Below are 18,188 nucleotides of genomic sequence, written 5' to 3'. Positions count from 1 at the left end.
AGGAAATAGCAGTTATGACATTATGTCAGACTATGTATTGTGTTGATATATCTCTTAAGTTAGCATGCTAACCAGCTACACAATGAGCCTACAGGTAGCAGCAATAGAATATTGGAATATTGACTTACTGAATGTGACAGGTGGGATATTCTGACATATTCTCACCATAGATTCTTGAATTTTTCATTCTAGAATATATTTTTTGTTGCCTCTATTCGGTCAACAGCAGTGGGTGACAACCAGAGGTCAATTATTACATATTGCACCTTTAAATATTTCAAATTTACATTCCCTCATTCACGTTCAATTCTCCAGCAATGTGGATATCCACATATGAGCAGTGGATTTAAGAAGCTGATTGATTATGCTCATAAACAGTGCTACACAATGCAGGTGACCTTGAACTGCATATCAGTATTCAGAGCTGAATGAAGTGCATCCTTGTTTGTGTCATGCCAATGTATTAGCAGCTAAAATTAGTCTTCTACTTTTATTTTCTCAGAAGAGACTCTTATAACTCTCATAGGGACCATATGGCTTCTAATGACTGACCTGTAGTTCCCCGAGCCACCAGCCGGTGGAGTTCTTAGCCAGGACCACGATCAGTTGCCCTGGAGACAGACGCAGCTGATGTGTCATGGAAGCGACAGTGGCGGTGGTGTTGGTGGTGACTGCCTGAGCGATCTCTGTTGACCAAACAGAAATAGCGGAGGATGAATTTAGATCAGGTAAATGTCAAGAGCATTACAGAGGTAATCAGCAGAATATGTGACAGCCTTTGTGTGTTTTCTCACCAGGCTTTTTGGTTGAAGCTCCAGGTCTCGACGCCTACATGAATAAAGTAAAAGTAAATGAATGACCAAAGTATTAAATAAGTCAATGAGATTCAAAATTTAAGAATAATATATATAATATAGTGAATTTCTGTCAACATATGGATTCATCTAATGACAATTGGATTCATTACTTTGTAGTTTAGGATGTCAAAATACAACAGGTGTTTATCAAAGATTTAAAAAAAAAAAAAGTTTAGGATTCATTTGTCTGACTAACAATTAAAGGGTAACTCCACCAATTTTGTGTTCACAGTTCTTGGGCAGTACTACTGCATATGTGAAAAATAAGCAGTTTTTATGATAAGTTGCATTTTGGGTAATGAAGGCTCCAGGTTTTGCAAAGCAGTCACTGGTTGAGCATTGCAAGCCCTCCATTACCCACAACACAATTCAGCCACTGCATAGCACCAGTGGAAGCACTTTATCAGATGATGTGCAGCTTCTTCTGGAGCTACAAAAGGCTTCACACTACTTCTTCATACATGTAGTCGTACTCCCCCAAACCTGTTAACACACTTTATTATGCAAATTGGTGAAGTTATCCTTTAAAAAAAAAGGTATGACTGATAACATTTCTGTCGATAAAGCTGACTAATCTCATCAAAAATAAAATCCTACACACTAAATTGTGTCACAAACATTTCAAACTTATGTCAGAACAGCAGTAACGTTGGTTCTAACAATACCTCTGTTCTTCTAAACACAAGCGGACTGACCTCTGGTTCAACAGGTCGGACATAGTTTGAGGGGAAAACCCCCGTCTGGTCCCCGATGCATCCTCGCCACCACTCTCCCTCTCTCTCCGTCACTATGACGACGTCTCCCTCCACAAACGTCAGGTCCCCCATCTCCGGGCTCTCATACGTGTACAGCGCCACATACTCTGGTTTGGATCGAATACAGGAGTGAAAGTCAGATCCTCGTCACTTTAAAACCTGTTATTCTGCGCATTAACTCCACTTACCCTCTAGCTGAACAGAGTCACATGCGTCAAATGCGTCCACACTGCAATGGGAACAACGCAAAGTCAGTTCGGTCTCATGCTCAACTTAGTTTAACATTGGTGTGTGTCTGTGTGTGTGTCTGCGTACTCTGTGCCGCCGGCCGTCTCCAAAGTGACGCAGCCTTTGGGAAACCATCCCTGCGTCCCGTTGAGCTGCCCAAACCACCAGTCCTCCCTCTGCTGCAGCACGCTGATGATGTCACCCTGTGAGAAGCTCAGCAGCGCGGTGATGACGTCGCCGATGCCGCCGCCGATGCCGCCGGAGAAGCTGGGGCGAGCTTCGGAGGCGGCCGACCAGGAGGAGACGGCTCGAGCCAGCAGAGGGACTGAGGACTGAGGAGAGATTAGAAAGGGGAATGATTCTTCTGTTAGCTACCTAGAATATCACTTTTCATCTGATTCCGAGGCACGAGGCCTAACCTACAAATGCCAGGCCCACTAACACTGATGTTATCTATTATGAGATGGGGATCTGTAAATGTCTGGGTCACCCACACAGAGGCAGAGAGAGCGAGAGAAGAGCTCCCAGTAGAGGAAAGCTATAAATATAAAACCATACTGCTGTTAGAGATGCGAATGTGTGTGTGTGTGTGTGTGTGTGTGTTGCTGTCAGCAGCAGTGTGTGTGCACCCCGGCCAGACCTAGTTCCTCGCCCGCCAAAGACAGTTTATAGCTGACATATACTACGAAGGCAGATGTTGTTGTACCAACAAGAGACCTACTGAAGTAGAATCCTAAATTATATTAGACTGCATTAAGCTATTTTTGGCCCAGTGGCCTCATAAAGTTGATATATAACCTATTAGCAAACAGTCGCTGAGAGAGACACCGAGAAACATTAGGGCTTGTTCTATGTTACGGGAAAAAAAAACTACACGGGGATTTTCAGGAAACTTGAGGGGCTGAGCATTGGCCAAGGACGAAACCATTAAAGTCTGGAGCGGATCCAAATCACCGGGTGGATGCTCAAATTATCTTTCACTTTCATTGGAAGAGAAATTGCGACGCAGGGCATTTGGGCCTTTGTGAAACAAGTAGTGCACGTCTTAAAATCCATGAGTTAGGAGTTGTTTTGTCAATATTATTGATACCTGAGGATTCTGACTGTTGGAGAAATTCACTTTTCACAATATCGTGACAACATCAGTAGTTTTTTGGTCTCCTCTCCGTCAGCGAGTTGCAACTTACTGTTCATCGCTGTAGAGCCCACACAGCCCCACCTCCACCAGAAGTAAATCAACTCCCACGCTCTTCTGCTTAACTCACAATACACAAGCCCTTCTTACTTTTTATCTTTCAGCGCCTTTTCACACCAAAACACTGATTTCATCCCAAATATTTCCACAGAAATTTATTCAAAAAGACGTGTTTAAGGTAAGCACAACACTGCAGAGGATTCATGCAGGGAGATACTCCGGCAGACCTTGATGTCAGTCTATGGAAATATAAAAACTGGCTGATGTAATCCTTTGTCTCAGCTGATTACCTCAACAACCAAGGACAGCACTGGGACACAATGAAGATGCTGATGTAGCTGATATTCACTTGATTACAGTATATGTTCAGTACCGAAAGGGGCATTTGGGGTCAAGAGGGAACCTGACACATCCACATCTGCGGAAAAAAGTTTTTATCTGCTTCACACTCACTTTATTCAGCAGCTGTGTCTGTCTGTCTGCCGCTTGGTGCTGTGATTTATCTGAACATGAGCTGAAAGATGCAAAGAGTCTGAGAGGAGACCTGCAGAATGTGATGATGCTGCTCCGTGGGTTTGTCTTTACAAGCGACTCCTTCACATTACACGTAGTCGCTTGTTTCATTTTTGAATACCAATAAAACATGGATTAGTGCAGCTTGAATTTTGATAAACCAGCAGGACAGGGAGGACCATGATGATTTCAAAAGCTCACGACATTTTCAGATAATGTTCCCTCTGTAGATATCAACAGATGATGAATCAGCTGCATGTAAACTAAGTGCTGTTAAAAAAAAACCCTTTTGGAGAACAAGTACTTTTTGTCCTTGTGATACCAGACAGCAGAGGGTAAACACAGATAGCGTGCACACAGATAACTCCCTTGTTTCTCCCAGATGAAACGCAACTGAGATTCATGTTTATCTGTGAACTGACTTTCAACAAAACAGGGTTTTAGATCTGCATGCAGGAGCAGGTCACTTGAACGTTTATCAGTCCATTAGCGAGTGAGTTTTCTTTAAAAGAAGTCAGACTTGAGCAGCTGCGTGCTGGAGTTTTAAAGTAAACAGAAGCACACGCCTCCTTACCTGTGAAGCGTCTGATTGGGCGGGAACAGGGCTGTCAACTACCACCTCCTCGTCTGGGACTCTGGGTAACACAGGAGGGATAAACCATTAGGGAAGGAGCCAGCATAGGAATAATAACAACCTCACAGCGCTGAGGCATGAATTACGCCCAAGGTGACTGTTACAGACTATCAGACAGCAAAAAAGAAGAAGCACAAAACTGTCCTATCTTCAGTGTAGGCGAGCTTAAGTATCACACATTAAAATGTCTTTGAGAGCGTCCTGAGTGTTACCTTGAGTTCAGCGGTGGCGGTGGACAGGACGTGTTCCCGGGTAGCGAAGGGGCGGTCTCGGTGGCGGAGGGGGTCAGACATTTCTCTGCGTAACTCTGGGGGAACCAGCCCCTGTTTCCACGGTAATGCCCGCACAGCCAGCCGGGCTCACCGACCGTCTGCTCGTCCACCTGCGTCACAGAAAAACACCGTTCAAATCAGCCGCAGCCAGGTGATGATGACGAGCACGCAGATACTGGACCAATCAGGAGCGGTTACACACTCTTACCCAGCAATCACGAATAATTAGCGCCTCACCTCTATGAGACAGTCTGCGTCTACACTCAGCTCGTCTGTGTTCCGGGCCACAAACGAGTACAGAGCTCTGTACGTGGTCGGCTTCGAGGATCGCTGAGCCAGCACCACCAGCTGCTGCGCTCCTCTCTCCTGCTCTTCTTTCCTCCTCCTCTCCTTCTCCTCTTCTTCCTCCTTTTGTTTCCTTGCCTCCTCTTCTTCTTTTCCTTTCCTTGCCTCCTCTTCCCTCTTCCTCCTCTCCTCCTCCTCCTCCTCCTCTCTCCGTCTCCTCTCCTCTTCCTGCGCCTTCTCCTGGGCGGCCCGGAGGCGAGCCTGTGCCTCCCTCTCCTCCTCCTCCCTCTGTCTGGCCCTCTGCTCCTCCAGGAGCCTCCTCTGACGCGCCTCCTCTTCCTCCTTCTCCCTCCTCTCCTGCTCGAGCTTCGCCTGTCTGTGGGAGTTACATGCAACTTTTTAAAAAGCACAACACAAAAGAACACGTGTTTTATTTTTAAATTAGAGCAGTAAGAGGTAATTACAGGACCCGAGGGGAAGTGAGGAACGTTTTTTTTTATCTAGTGATCCATTTTCTAAGTTAGATCTAAAAATTTTTTCTCCTGTATTTATAACTTGAGAACTGGAGTTTTGATAAGTTCAGTTTTTGAAAAGTTCAAAGATTCTTTTTTCCGTCTGTGAAAACACAGAAGAAAATACATTTTTAGGAGAAAAAGTGATTTTTTTTATATGTGAAACTGAACAAAAAAACAAACAAAATCCAGGATACATTCATTGTTTTTCCTGCCAAAAAAGAGAGAAATCACTCAGTTTCACACATGAAAAACACATAATAATAATAATAATAATCTACTGAAATTCTAAAAAGAAAAGATAAAAATATCTGCTGTAATTCTTCACATCCTTCACAGAGGGAACATTCAAATTCAAGAACTCAGTTAGATTATCCTGCAGAACTCAAGTTTTCAAGTTCTAAAGTCATCACCAGAAAAACAACGTCCTCACCTGCCCCTCAGGTCACTGTAGTTAATTGTCCTACAGAAAAAAACAACTATTTTGATAACTGATTCATCGTTCAAGTGATATTTATATAACAATGGTTTTCAGCAAGTCCAAAATTGAAATCATCCTGCTTTTATCTGTGTTATATCGTATTAAACTGAATATTTTGTGGGTTTGGACTGACAAAACAGGACATTTAAATACATCAGCTTGGGAGTTTATAATATTTTTCACTATTTTCTCTCATTTAATAAACCAAAAATGTAAAGCATTCACCTCAAAATTATTAGCAGATTAACTGTCAATAAAAATAATCATTAGTTGCATCCCTTCTGGACATAAAGTGAAACAAAAAAGCAGCCTGAAGTCAACAAACAAATGATTTGGTGCAGTCAATTACAAGTCACATTATTCCTCGTGCTCACCTGGCTGCCTCCTCCTCCTCCCTCCTCCTCCTCTCCATCTCCTCCTCCCTGCGTCTCTGGAGCTCCCTCAGCTTCTCCTCCTTGACTCTGTGCAGGTCTTCCAGGACGGCCTGCTGCTTCACCTGCTTCTCCCTCAGCTCCTGATGAGGCCACAGGATGTGCAACGCGTCAGAGAGACACAAAAGACACTGCTTCACTACAGACACGGTGCTGCGATCAAACACAAAAACACGACTGTATGCAAGCATCTAATAAAACCGCAGAAAGAATTGTTTCAAAGCTCGTCTCTACATGTGGCGTGGGTTTAAAAAAAAAGGAGTATCTGATGCAAAACAGTACAAAGACAATCATTCCAAACATGCAGAACTGATGTAAAAGAGTCAGCCCACAAACTGGCAAACACACAAATGTGCAGGTTAAGCATTCAGTATGTGCGTGTTTTACCCTCAGGGTGCATCCTGTTTATACAGAAAACACAGGCTAGAAACTCCACGGAGAGAAAATAACAAAAAGAATTAAAAAAAAGGAGGGGGGGGGGGGGCACCAGAGCACGGAGCTCCGTTTAATAATGAGTGAAAAGACAAAAGAGCGAGGATTAGTGAGGTGATCGAATCATCGTGGGGATGAAAAAACTAAAAAGGAACTCGAGGGAACACGAGAGGTGAGGCGACAGAGAGACGTAATGTGGAGCAGCGGCGAGAAAAAAAAAGATTACAGCACTGTGGGAGGCAGAGAGACGGAGAGGAAGAAAGATAACCTTGATGAGAAGGAAGAGCTGGCTGAGGCAGGCCAGCAGAGACAGAAGGCCCCGCAGGACACAGTCATCCATATCCCCAAGCTATGAAAGAAGCACAGTGTGACGACGGATGGAGGGATGGAGGGAGGGAGAGCGGAGGAGGGCAGGACAGAGGATGGGGCGGACAGAAGGTGAAATATAATAAGTGTGATCGAGATAAAAAGGAGGGAAACAGAGGTGTGTTGTAGGCAGGGACGAGAAGAAAAGGGGCAATAAAAGTGAAAAGGGAAGCACCACAAAATAAATGGATGACCAGAGGAGGGATGTCCAGGTAGAGAGGAAGCCGAGGAAAAAAGAGAAAGGGAGAAAGAGACAGGCGTTAAAAGCAGTTAAGAAAAGGAAAACATTTGAACAGATAAAAGAGAAAAGAGCAGGTTTTTGTTTTTATGCTGCAATCATTAGTAACGAACTGATGATCCACCGTGAAGAGGATGTGACATCATTCTTATCGGGGCTTTCTGCCAGCGAGTAGCGGTCAGGTAATAGCTTCTCTTGGCCTGACGTGAAACTCTACAGTCACCAACAGCGGCTGAACGCAGATTTCACAGCAGCAGCGTTTTAAATGCAAAATTCCTCCGATAAAAAAAAATGACGAGAGGGAAGAAAAGAGGGAAAAAAAACTCCCTGCACACCAGCTTCTTGTTCATTATATTGGTGTAATCCATCAAACTGCGGTGCTGCTTTATGTCGCTGTAATATTAATCTTAAATACATAACTGTAAAAGGGAGAGTTTGACATTTTTGGAAAACACGCTTTTTTTTTGTTGTTGTTGTTGCTTCCTTGAAGAGAATTAGATGAGAAATCACTTTCAGGGAGGAGGTCCTGCATCCAGATTACACTGTAATTCAGGTTATTACTCTGAACTGTTTGGTTTTTTCCCTCTCGGTGCCAGTGATTAACCGTGGGGAAGTCGGGGACGATCCCTCAGTCCTCGAAGTCTCAATGCTTGCTTATAGAGCGCTAGAGCGGGTCTGATGACATATTCACAGCAAAAAGAGATATTTATCAATGTCATATTTTCTTTGCACGCTCAAAAAAGGCACCTTCACCTGTGCGACGGATCATATCATGCCAAATTGAGGGTGGATTTTGAAGTCGCTTTAGGTTTAAGAATGAAGTAATGAGCGAACCGTTTGATCAGCTCAGCGAGGAGGAAGAGAGGAAGCAGGGAGAAGGTAACCAGCAGACTCCAGAGCGACAGAATAAACCAAACAGCAACATCAAAAGCTCACTGAGAAACACGTTGTATCATCTTTAGTAAAAACTTAAAGGACCGTTTGCCAGATTTGCATAATCCCAGTGTGGAAATGCAGTTTAAAACTTAGACGGACAAAATTCAATACATAATTTCTTCTGTGTCTAATGGGATCCTTTATGCAACTCGACTGCTTCTTGATTTTCACACCAGAGGGGTGTGGGTGAAAATCCTGTCTTGATAGGTAGACAAAATTCAATTCCTTTTCAAACGTAACCGTAATTAAACTCTAAAGCACCACTGAGGTTGCCCCTTGTAAAAAAGGCATTAAAAAGAGTTAGAGACTGACGCAGGGAGGTTTGTGATCATGGATTTTAATTTTTTACAGGTTAGTAAAGATTGTTAGTAAGATTGATAGTAAATATGAGAATTTGGGGCTTCTTAAAGGGTAACTCCACCAAACTTTCACATTAAAGTGTGTTTACAGGTCTTGGGGAAGTACTACTGCATGTGTGAAAAAGTAAAATAAAGCCTTTTGTGGCTCCAGAGGAAGCTGCATCTAATCTGATAAATTGCCTCCAGTGATGTCATTAAGTGGCTATGTTGCATTGTGGGTAATGTAGGCACTATGTTTAAAAAGGAGGAAGAATGTGTGGCAATGACTCTGTTTTTAAACTGTCTATGATGTTATAGATGTGCCATGCAGACCAGTGAACTGTTTCTCAACACCTGTTGCCTACATTACCCACAATGCAACCGAGCCACCGAGTGACATCACCGGAGGCATTTTTTATCAGATTACATGCAATAGGGTTTATACTACTTTTTTCATATGTGCAGTAGGACTACCCAAACCCTCTAAAATTGGTGGAGTTACCCTTTAACCATAAGTGAGGCTATAAAAGTGAATACTGTAGCTTTTAACTGTAATATATCTGAGGGAAGAATGATGCATAGTCCGCTTAATAATAACTGATGTGGATTTATATGACTTACAACAACAATCACAGGTATTTTGGCGAATCAAAATATTCCAAATCTTGATTTTTCTGCCTCTAACAAGTAACTAAAATGTTGGTGTTTTCCACAGTCTGTGGTCTGACCTGGCTCGTCCTGGACTAATATAGATTGTGTTGAACTGAAATGTTCTCATCGCCTCTGACACCGGCTCAAACAGTCATCACCATCCTCCACATTCCCGTATCTGACCTTAAGCTCCTTGTTGTACTCCTCCATCTGGGCCAGTTTGTCCGTTGTCTCCCTCTCCAGAGTGTCGAGCTGATCCTTCAGCCGCCGGCAATTCACACCTTTCTCCGTCACGCTCCCGGTCAGAGAGGTCAAAGCCACCGCTACAAAACAAAAGGTCAAAGGTCAGAGACTGAAGGGAGAACTCACTGGCGGGTGTTGTATGTTCGTGTTGTGTGAGCAGGCGTTCGTGACCCACAGGAGATTTTGTTGAGGTTGATGTTTCGCAGCTTCTCCGTCAGCCTCTGCTGTTCTGGGAGCAGCAGCGAGAGCTTCTGCTGCCAGTCCTGTGGCGAAAACACAGAGGCATGAAAAAAAAAACAGGGAATGAAAAAGAAAATAACATTCACAGGATTCATTTAAATGCCAAAAGGACTTTCTTTCACCTCAAACTGAAGCTGCAGCGTGTTGATCTCCGTGATGCGTGTGTCCCTCTTCTGATTGACGAGGTCCACCTCCGCCTTCAGAATCCGCCGTTTGCTCTGAGCGTCACGGAGACAGTCTGAGATCTGCTTGTGCTTGGTGCCCTTTGAGACCAGGAAGTTTATATTACAGCCTGCTCGAGCTTTATTAACATTTTGCAGGATTGTAAAAAAAAAGAAAAAAGAAAAAATGTCTCACCACGGCCTCCAGCTCCAACTCTAGACTCTTCTTTTTGGCCCTGAGTCGGGAGATCTCCTCCTGCTCCCCCTCTCTCCTCCTCCCCAGCTCCTCTCTCTTCCCACGCTCCCACTCCTCCCTCCTCTGGCGCTCCATCTCCAGCTTCGCCGCCTGAAAAGCAAACGCAGAGAACGTGGTCACCGGAGACTACAATCTAGACGTGGCCAGAAGCCTTCTTCTCCCACTCACCTCCTTCCTCTCAAGCTCTCTCACCCTCTCCTCCTCCCGCTGCCTCTCCATCTCTCTCTTCATCTCCAGCCGCCTCTCCTCCTCCAGCCTCCTCCGGTTCTCCTGCTCCCTGGCCTCCCTCTCCCTCCTCTCCTGAGCCTCTGTCTCCTCCCGCTCTCTCCGCTCCCTCTCCTTCCGCTGCGCCTCCTCCAGAGCCAGTCGCCGTTTCTCCAGCTCGGCGCTGCCTCGCGCAAAGTTCTCCTTCAGCTTGTCCTCGAAGGACACTGAGAGAGAGAGAGAGGGGGAAAGTTGTGAGGCCGAGACCTGAGGACGCCTCACATTATAACAAAAAGTGTGCAGAATGTGCCCTACCACTGCTCTTGGTCTTCTGTGCAGGTTCTGCCTCTGTTGTGTCTATTAAACAGGGGGTGATGTACGGCCCGGTTCCATTAACAAGCTCACTGGACTTGACTCCTCCTCTGAAATGAGAGAAAAACAATGTCAGTGGCCGTAATAATGAATGTTATCGTTTACAGACTGAGCCTGTCAAACTGCGTCTGCACCTGAGAGACGGAGGCACCAGGTCTTGGGGCAGCGTGAGGGGCAGAGGTCGCCCCGTTTTCGCCATGTCCACCAGGTGCATGGCGAGGATGAACTCGTCCCCCTGCAGCCGGCCGTCCTTATCCACATCTGCCAAGGTCCTGTGTGCGCACACAACGTAGTGAGTCACATGGTCGAGCAGTAAAGATGAAATCTGAAAGGTTGTCATGATTTTATTGTTGAGAGGGAGTGGAGGAAGCTGTAAACGTTCACAAATTACGACCTCATAAAGTCGCTCAGGAATGAGCTAGCAGACAGTCGCCTGTTTACACAAAACACAGCCGACGCAGAGCAGCGTTTACATTCATGCCACCGCTCACATGTGCAGTGTACACCCTCCGAGACTTCAGGAAGCACAAACACTCGCTTCCCGTGAAGTCCGCCGCTCTCCGTTGACAGTCGAGGCCTTGCTCTCCTTTCAGCTCATGTTTTGGTTCCCACCAACTCCTTGAAGGAATTATTTGGCTCGTTATCATCACAGCGTTCACCAGATAGTTGCTGACTAACTGCTGCTGAGAACAGCGATGACGAGAGCACCGAGGGTGAACGCAGAACAGAACACTGAAATTGAATTGAGCATTTTACTCACCCCCGCCGGGGGAATCCAATGTTTACGCTCTGTTGTTTGCTTTTTAATTACACACTCAAATACGGCCAAAATATATATACACACACACACACACACACACAGAAACTAACAGGGGAGAGGTGTCGGAGCGATGCGGCAGCCACAGTGTCAGCACTCAAACTACTGCTTGACACATGGCTCAACCTGGACTTGAACCAGACAACATTTGGTTCACATGCAGTTCCCTACAGTTGCTACCTCTGAAACCAGTACAAAGCTTTGATACCAAAACAAACAAGCTAAAAGATGCTCAATAGCGCCAATAGTTAGCTAGACCGCTCATGTACAATGATGTGTGACAAGGTCAGATGTACTATTTTGGATGATATTCCCTGGTTGGTGGATTTCCAACATCATTTTAATGACCCATTCCTGCCACAAAGGCCAATACACTACAGATTCCAGTATTAAAAGGTGCAATATGTAAGAACTGGCCGCCTGTCGAATTCATCCTCAAAACAAACAAAGGGCAGCATATCACCAGTTTAACTGCTAACTGTTGCTAACTGTAGCTCAGCCAGTTAGCTTGGTTAGACACCTAGTTAGTTCACCTAGCGGTCCAGACTGGGAGCTCAGAACACCAGGGGAGTGCTAACTGGTTAGCATGCTAACTCCAGTAGCCTATATATCTCTGAAACCCAATACATGGACATCCTGACTTCAGTCCTGTCATTTCTTCACAGCCTGTTGATCATTTTAGAACATTTTCAACTAAAATCCCTACGTAATGCACCTTTAACATCCAAGAGATCAACAGTAACCACCTGTTTAATGTCATTAACAGTGGTATGAAACTGCAGAGGAGAATCTCCACCACACACACACACACACACACACACACACACACACACACACACACACACACACACACACACACCTTATACTTACCAGATGGTAGCTAGCTGAGTCTGTGTCAGGTTCGATGCTATCAGCGCGTTTCTAACCTGAGGTCCTGCAAAGTAGAAAAAAATTAAATCAAAATGAGAGCAGGGTGAATTTTCAAGTGATCGCCTGGAGTGAAAAAGTGTTTGAGTACTTCTGACTGCCGGCCTCTGTCGAGTGGGGTTAAGATCAATAACAAGAGTGTGTGAGAGCATGTGTGTGAAGTGAAGCTGACGCAGAGTTTGCTCTGTCAGACCGGTCGTGAGCAGCCGACGGGTGCTGAGAACCTCGTGTTTATTTAGGTTGGAGTGTGTGTGTGTGTGTGTGTGTGTGTGTGACCTACCTGACAAGTACCCACTCATGAGCTTGTCCAGCGTGTTGAACTGCTGACGGTACTTCAGTCTCGAGGCCTGCGGGACGGCCCAATCACTGGCGCCCGTCTTCGGAGAGTTGCTGGCCAGCGACGTGGTGGAGGAAGAGTTTGAGCTGCGAGCGGAGAGAAACGAGAGGCATTTTGATATGTAACGTTGGCACCTAAAGGGAAATGACACAATAATATTATGTGGTCAGCGCTCTCTTCCTCCCCTCGAATTCAAGCCCCGGCTTAAAACCACTAATTGCTTCGAGACTCCCCGGTGTTATTCCTTGGCTCTTAATTAGCTGGAAGAGGAAGCTGCTGCCGCAAACGACCACGTAGACGGTGGCTCTCTGAAACAAGACAGCACTGTTTCCTCAGGCAAACGCTAATCAGCCTCTCTGTTTTTATTAAAAACAATGCCTCTGCAAGAATAGCAAGAAAGGGATAGGCAGGGTCAACTGAGAAGAATGTATTTTTCTCCCCGTCATTATAGGGTGGAAATCTTGCAGTACACCCCCTGAAATGAAAGGAGAGGTTTCAGGGAGACAATGGGAGATGTGGCGTGAGATCCTCCCTCTGCCCAAGGGCTTTCTGTGTATATATGCCTCTCTGTGTGTACGTATGTGTCACGGCCGCTGTGCAGTTTCCATATATTAAAACTCGTTATGAGAGAACGTGTCAAGCAATGACATAAGAGGATGTCACAACGAGAGCCTGAAGGATAATGTGACGTGGGCGTCTGTTGGATCAACCCGTGCTGCTGTTTGACTTCCTAACACTCCTTTATTATTACTCACCTACACCTTCAGGTCAGGGCTGTACGAAGCCCCCGGGCTCCTCAAAACAATACAAAATGAAACCAGACACGACTCCTATCCTATTTCCCAAACCACACAAAACACCATGAGAAGGATCGAGGATATTTGAAACCGCTATTGTCCCTTTTTTTTTTTTTTTTCTCTGGCTGTTTTTTCTCTGGCTGTTGCTGAAACTGCACAAAAACCTCCCGGAATCCAGTTTCTCCTTTGTTACATCAGAACACTGTAATTATTCCAGGCGAGGATTAAGTGTGCTGATCTAAAGCACAAATGGAAGTTTGACTGTTGTAGATGTAGGACTACTAACCTCTTTCACGCGCTGTCTCATATTTCCACTAACACATGATGCAGTAAAGTACACAAACCAGTCACTTTAACAACATCACATTTATCTCCCTTAGTCAGCTACATATAACCGGATCCTTTATTTTACACACCTCTTCTGAAACACAATGTATGTTCTTCTTACTTTTTGACAAGAATCTACAGCTATGCTAGCAGCTCTGTGCCTTGTTTGTTGAGCTAAATGCTAACATTAGCATACAAAGACTCTCACTATGACAGCACTAACACTGCTGATGGTTAGCAGGTATAATTTTTATGGCATTCACTTACTTTGACTATCTTGCTAACATGTTAACTAAAACAGCTTAACGGTCCATTGTCCATGCAAAAAAAAAAACACAGAATGCTTTGGTTTGTCCCTTCTGGGCTACTGTAAAAACATGGTGGTGCAACATGGTGGCCCCTGTGGAAGAGGGACCACTGCCTCTGAAGACAGAGAGTTAATTCTAAGAGAGGGAAATCAACACATTTCTTAATTTTGGGTTGATTATACACTAGCTGCAGGAATCACAGAGTAACTCAGAGTAAGATGTGATTCACAACAACAACAACAGTATTTCTGCGATAATCGATATATTGCAAGAATATCATCCAACGATACATCACATTATTTGTCTTACTTAAGAAACAAAATAGCCCAAAAAAGGCAAAAAGCAGTAGGTGTGTATTTATCCACTGCATTGTTGCTTCAGTTTCACAGAATTTAACATGAAACCATGTATAAAAAAAGAGCCCAGAGTCCGAACAGCCGGAGAGCAGAAAAGTTCTGGAGTAAAAATGTTTAAATAAAAGATACAACTGTGCCACAATGTGCATTAATTATGCTAACAGAAGTTTACACCACACGGTAATAGCTCTGGTAAGTCAAATCAGGGGAATCTGATTACAGTTCCTGCATGTTTGAATAAAAAAATCAATATCTCGCACAAGTGTATCGATAATCATATAATACACTAATGAAAACATAATTATGAACTTTATATTCCATTTCTGCCAATAGATCCCCGCTTAATTTAATACACTGGACCCTTGAGGGCCGGTGGGACTCTCATCAATTTTGAAAGTATTAGACAAAATGTCTCTGGAGGAAAAGTCAGGGGTTATTTTTAACCCATCAGGTTATTGAAACTACAAATGTGAACCTCAAAGCGGTGCTAGACGAAAGTAATAAAAGTCAGCGGGCTTCTTCCTCGGGGAACCGTGAATATCTGTGTGACGTAACACAGCAGATCCAATCAGCCGCTGCCGAGATAAAATCTAGAAGTGGACCAAACATGGCTCCTGAAATAGACCTCGCAGTAACAGTGACCTCCTCCTGTAAGAATGCCAGTCCTCCTCTGATGTTAGTGACTCTCAACGAGCTCACTTCCTCCTCTTGCCAACTACAACATCTGATTTCAAAATGCCTTCCTGCTCCCCCCTCTGTTATCCAAGTGTTTCATCTCTGCCCGCATTCTGATCCCCAACCCTTCCCTGTGAGAGAAAAAAAAAAAAACCCTGATGCTTTGTGAACGCTGAACTCTAATGGGCTGAGCTGTGTGCGACATAGACCTGCTTCTAAAAAAAAAAATCAATGTTTAAAAAGCGATGCATTTTAGAAACCCTCACATCCCCCAGCGAAACCTGGAGGAGCTTGATATTAAATGCATCTTTCAGGAGGGCTGAGGACATCCAAATGAGTGAATCCCCCTTACGGGATATTTCACCAATATCTGTTTATTGACGCTACGTCTCACCTGCTGGATCCAAGGTCCAAAAGAGAGTTTGCCTTCGACATGCCGGTGGATGGAGAGAACGCCATAGGAGAGGAGAAGCCAGACAGAGGGAGCGCTGCAGAAAAGAGGCGAAGGCAGTTCGTTTAATAGTCAAATACGATTTTGACGAATTCAAGGTAATAAATGTGAAAAGTGTGTGTATGTAAAGCGTATGCACGTGCTTTCTTTACGTAATCAATCTCTGGCTGTAGACGTGCCGAGTGCAACTGCCCTTGAATGTGTGTACATCTAATCTTATCTCCCCGTACTTTATAGTCGCAGCACACACAGAGCTCCAGGCAGCAAGGTTATTGACGTCTGGATAAAAAAACAAAAGTGATGGTCTGCGACTCTGCGCTAAAGAGGGTTAGTGTGGAAGAACTGTGGCACTGGTGTAATTCCATCAGCAGGGAGATGGGAGGAGGAAAGGGGGGGTAACGATTGAGGGAACACCAAATAATACAAGACATTCCACACTCACTCTCGTCGGATCGCTCATTTCACAGACGAAAGATTAGAGTGGAACAGACAGAGCGAGATTAAAGAGCGCAGCCGCAGGACAGATGGAGGAGGTGGGACACGGAGAGTCGGACACAAAAAAGGGAAATCCAAAAAGAGTTAAAAAAAAAAACGGACTTGATGAGGATGTCACGTACTGCATGTGTGCATCTACACCTGACATCAATGACTGCTGTATTATCTCACAAACACAGAAAGTGCGGTAAAACACTGCGGTGACTCATCTCGCTGCATGCTGAAACATACGCATATACACAAATACCGACTGTGTGCTTCTCAAGACAGATATAAGACCTCAGGGATTAGATAGATAAGGTTTAGCCCTTTCATGTGTCATGTATAATCCACACCACATTAACGCTGCACCACAAATGCGCAACTGACCCTGATACACTGAATATAACACGCCAGGATGAGGCTGCACCACCTATTCACGAATCCATTCAAAGTTTGTGCACGAAGTCCTCCTTAAAGCTGCTGGAAGGGTTGATTTCTTCAAAGTAAGTTTTTGAAGTGTTAAATAGCTCTTCTATTCTGACAGAAATCGTTGTTATGAAGTGTTCGGTCAGTAACCCAGATCTCTGCTCTCCCACTTTATCCAGTCAGGATAGAGAACTCCATAAAGAGGCGGGAACATGCACAGGGAACAAGAGGCAAAGACAAAAAAAACAAGAGAGGAGTCATGCAGGTGTGGTGACAGACAGAGGAGGTTAGCTCTAGGTCTTTGTAAGTACTAGCTGGTTTCAAAGTAGTGAATATTAAATCAGGTTACAGCATCTAAACTTAAGAATTAAGACTTCGGTGAGGCTGTCCAATCAAAAGCGAACAGCTAACGTTAGCCAATGGAAAATTACTGTAAAACCACAGACGGTTAAACTACACAAAACAGTTCCAGCAGGCTAAGCGATATGCTATTTTTTTTTTGCCAGATTTAGGCTCAACTTTGTGTCATTTCTATTCATAAACATGTAAAATTCAGTGTCCTTTGTAGTATTCACATCGTTTTGAATGAGATGGATGTATTTATCTTTATTTATTCAGTCTGGTGCTATTAGCATAACGTTTTATACTTAAAAGGCACGAGGTGTGAAATCTAGTTTAATATCTTCTCGGTTTACATTATCATTCAAATGCTAGAAAGCTGATGCTAGCTTTGCAGGTTGGTTTAGTTAGCGATGTAGCTTATGTCATAAGCTATAGTTTTATATGGTGTTATCAGCTTTAATGATCCCTTTCACTTTTTATTCACATGCTATCGAGCTAACGTTAGCTTTGTCGGCACCATACAAAAAAGGCAGACTCATTACTGTAGAGACCTGTGTTAAACTCCATCCTGGCCCTTGGCTGCATGTCATCTCTTCTCTCTCTTGCAGCTTTCTTGTCCACATCGCCTGTCACTATCCAAAGTAATTATAATAAAATAAAAGGGGCTATCTGTGACCCTGTAGTGGCTTTCTTTGCATGTGCGCAAGTGAATATCAAAAGCCATTTAGCACAGACATAAAGCACAAGATTCTTATCTATACTTGGATAGAAAAGCCTTTTCCAGCGCTCTGGGTTCTCCTGTTCTGCATTTAATCTCAAAGCGACACGTGCCAGCAAACTATCCCTGTTACATGAGATGAAAACTATCTGAATGGCTCTGGAACATAATCCAAAAACATTCAGCATTTGTCACGCTTTTGATTCTGGGTCAAGTTTGATCGAATAGGTGCTAAACCACGAATCAATATCTGTATTAAATCTGTCTGACAAGCAAATCAGAATGGTTCCGCTGCAGAACCAACCTGCGTTGCTGGGAACGAGAGGTGGGGTGAGGAGGTTGATATTGCCGTTGGGGAGTCCAGAGTTTCCCAGAGAAGTGATGAGGGGCAGAGTCATTGGCGTTGGCATCAGGGGCTGCACAGAGTGCATGAGGGGGTTAACCGGGATGGGTGTTAGGATGGGCATGGCTGACATAGTTGACATGGATGACAGACCGACTGACAGGTTTGGCATTGAACCCATTCCTGTTAGGAGGAAACACACAGGTGAACATGAAGAGATCAACAACACAGTTTCAGAAGGAACACTTACAAAATGGGGTTTTCTGTCTTTTCTTTTATGGGCCACT

The 18,188-nt window shown here is 44.4% G+C and overlaps 1 protein-coding gene across 6 annotated transcripts in view; it reads right to left on the bottom strand.

The window, feature by feature from the left end:
• Positions 1–18,188, bottom strand: part of itsn2a (intersectin 2a) — a 42,355-nt gene that overhangs the window by 8,811 nt on the left and 15,356 nt on the right. For 4 of the 6 annotated variants that reach the window (XM_037085947.1, XM_037085950.1, XM_037085951.1 and 1 more), the window contains 21 exons: positions 17,863–18,084; positions 15,539–15,632; positions 12,625–12,767; positions 12,288–12,351; positions 10,735–10,872; positions 10,544–10,650; positions 10,193–10,455; positions 9,965–10,114; positions 9,730–9,870; positions 9,543–9,630; positions 9,308–9,447; positions 6,864–6,944; positions 6,107–6,246; positions 4,692–5,115; positions 4,395–4,564; positions 4,123–4,183; positions 1,928–2,172; positions 1,801–1,841; positions 1,553–1,719; positions 795–828; positions 553–686 (listed from right to left, as the gene is read on the bottom strand). In XM_037085947.1, coding sequence (XP_036941842.1) covers positions 553–686; positions 795–828; positions 1,553–1,719; positions 1,801–1,841; positions 1,928–2,172; positions 4,123–4,183; positions 4,395–4,564; positions 4,692–5,115; positions 6,107–6,246; positions 6,864–6,944; positions 9,308–9,447; positions 9,543–9,630; positions 9,730–9,870; positions 9,965–10,114; positions 10,193–10,455; positions 10,544–10,650; positions 10,735–10,872; positions 12,288–12,351; positions 12,625–12,767; positions 15,539–15,632; positions 17,863–18,084 — 3,047 coding nt within the window. The remainder of the gene's footprint in view (positions 1–552; positions 687–794; positions 829–1,552; positions 1,720–1,800; positions 1,842–1,927; positions 2,173–4,122; positions 4,184–4,394; positions 4,565–4,691; positions 5,116–6,106; positions 6,247–6,863; positions 6,945–9,307; positions 9,448–9,542; positions 9,631–9,729; positions 9,871–9,964; positions 10,115–10,192; positions 10,456–10,543; positions 10,651–10,734; positions 10,873–12,287; positions 12,352–12,624; positions 12,768–15,538; positions 15,633–17,862; positions 18,085–18,188) is intronic. The other 2 variants (XM_037085952.1, XM_037085953.1) reach the window with 1 other exon arrangement.

The sequence above is a fragment of the Acanthopagrus latus genome, chromosome 22 (genome assembly GCF_904848185.1).
Source record: "Acanthopagrus latus isolate v.2019 chromosome 22, fAcaLat1.1, whole genome shotgun sequence".
Taxonomy (NCBI): Eukaryota; Metazoa; Chordata; class Actinopteri; order Spariformes; family Sparidae; genus Acanthopagrus; species Acanthopagrus latus.
Note: the sequence above shows the minus strand (reverse complement) of the source record. Positions and strands in the feature narration are given on the sequence as shown.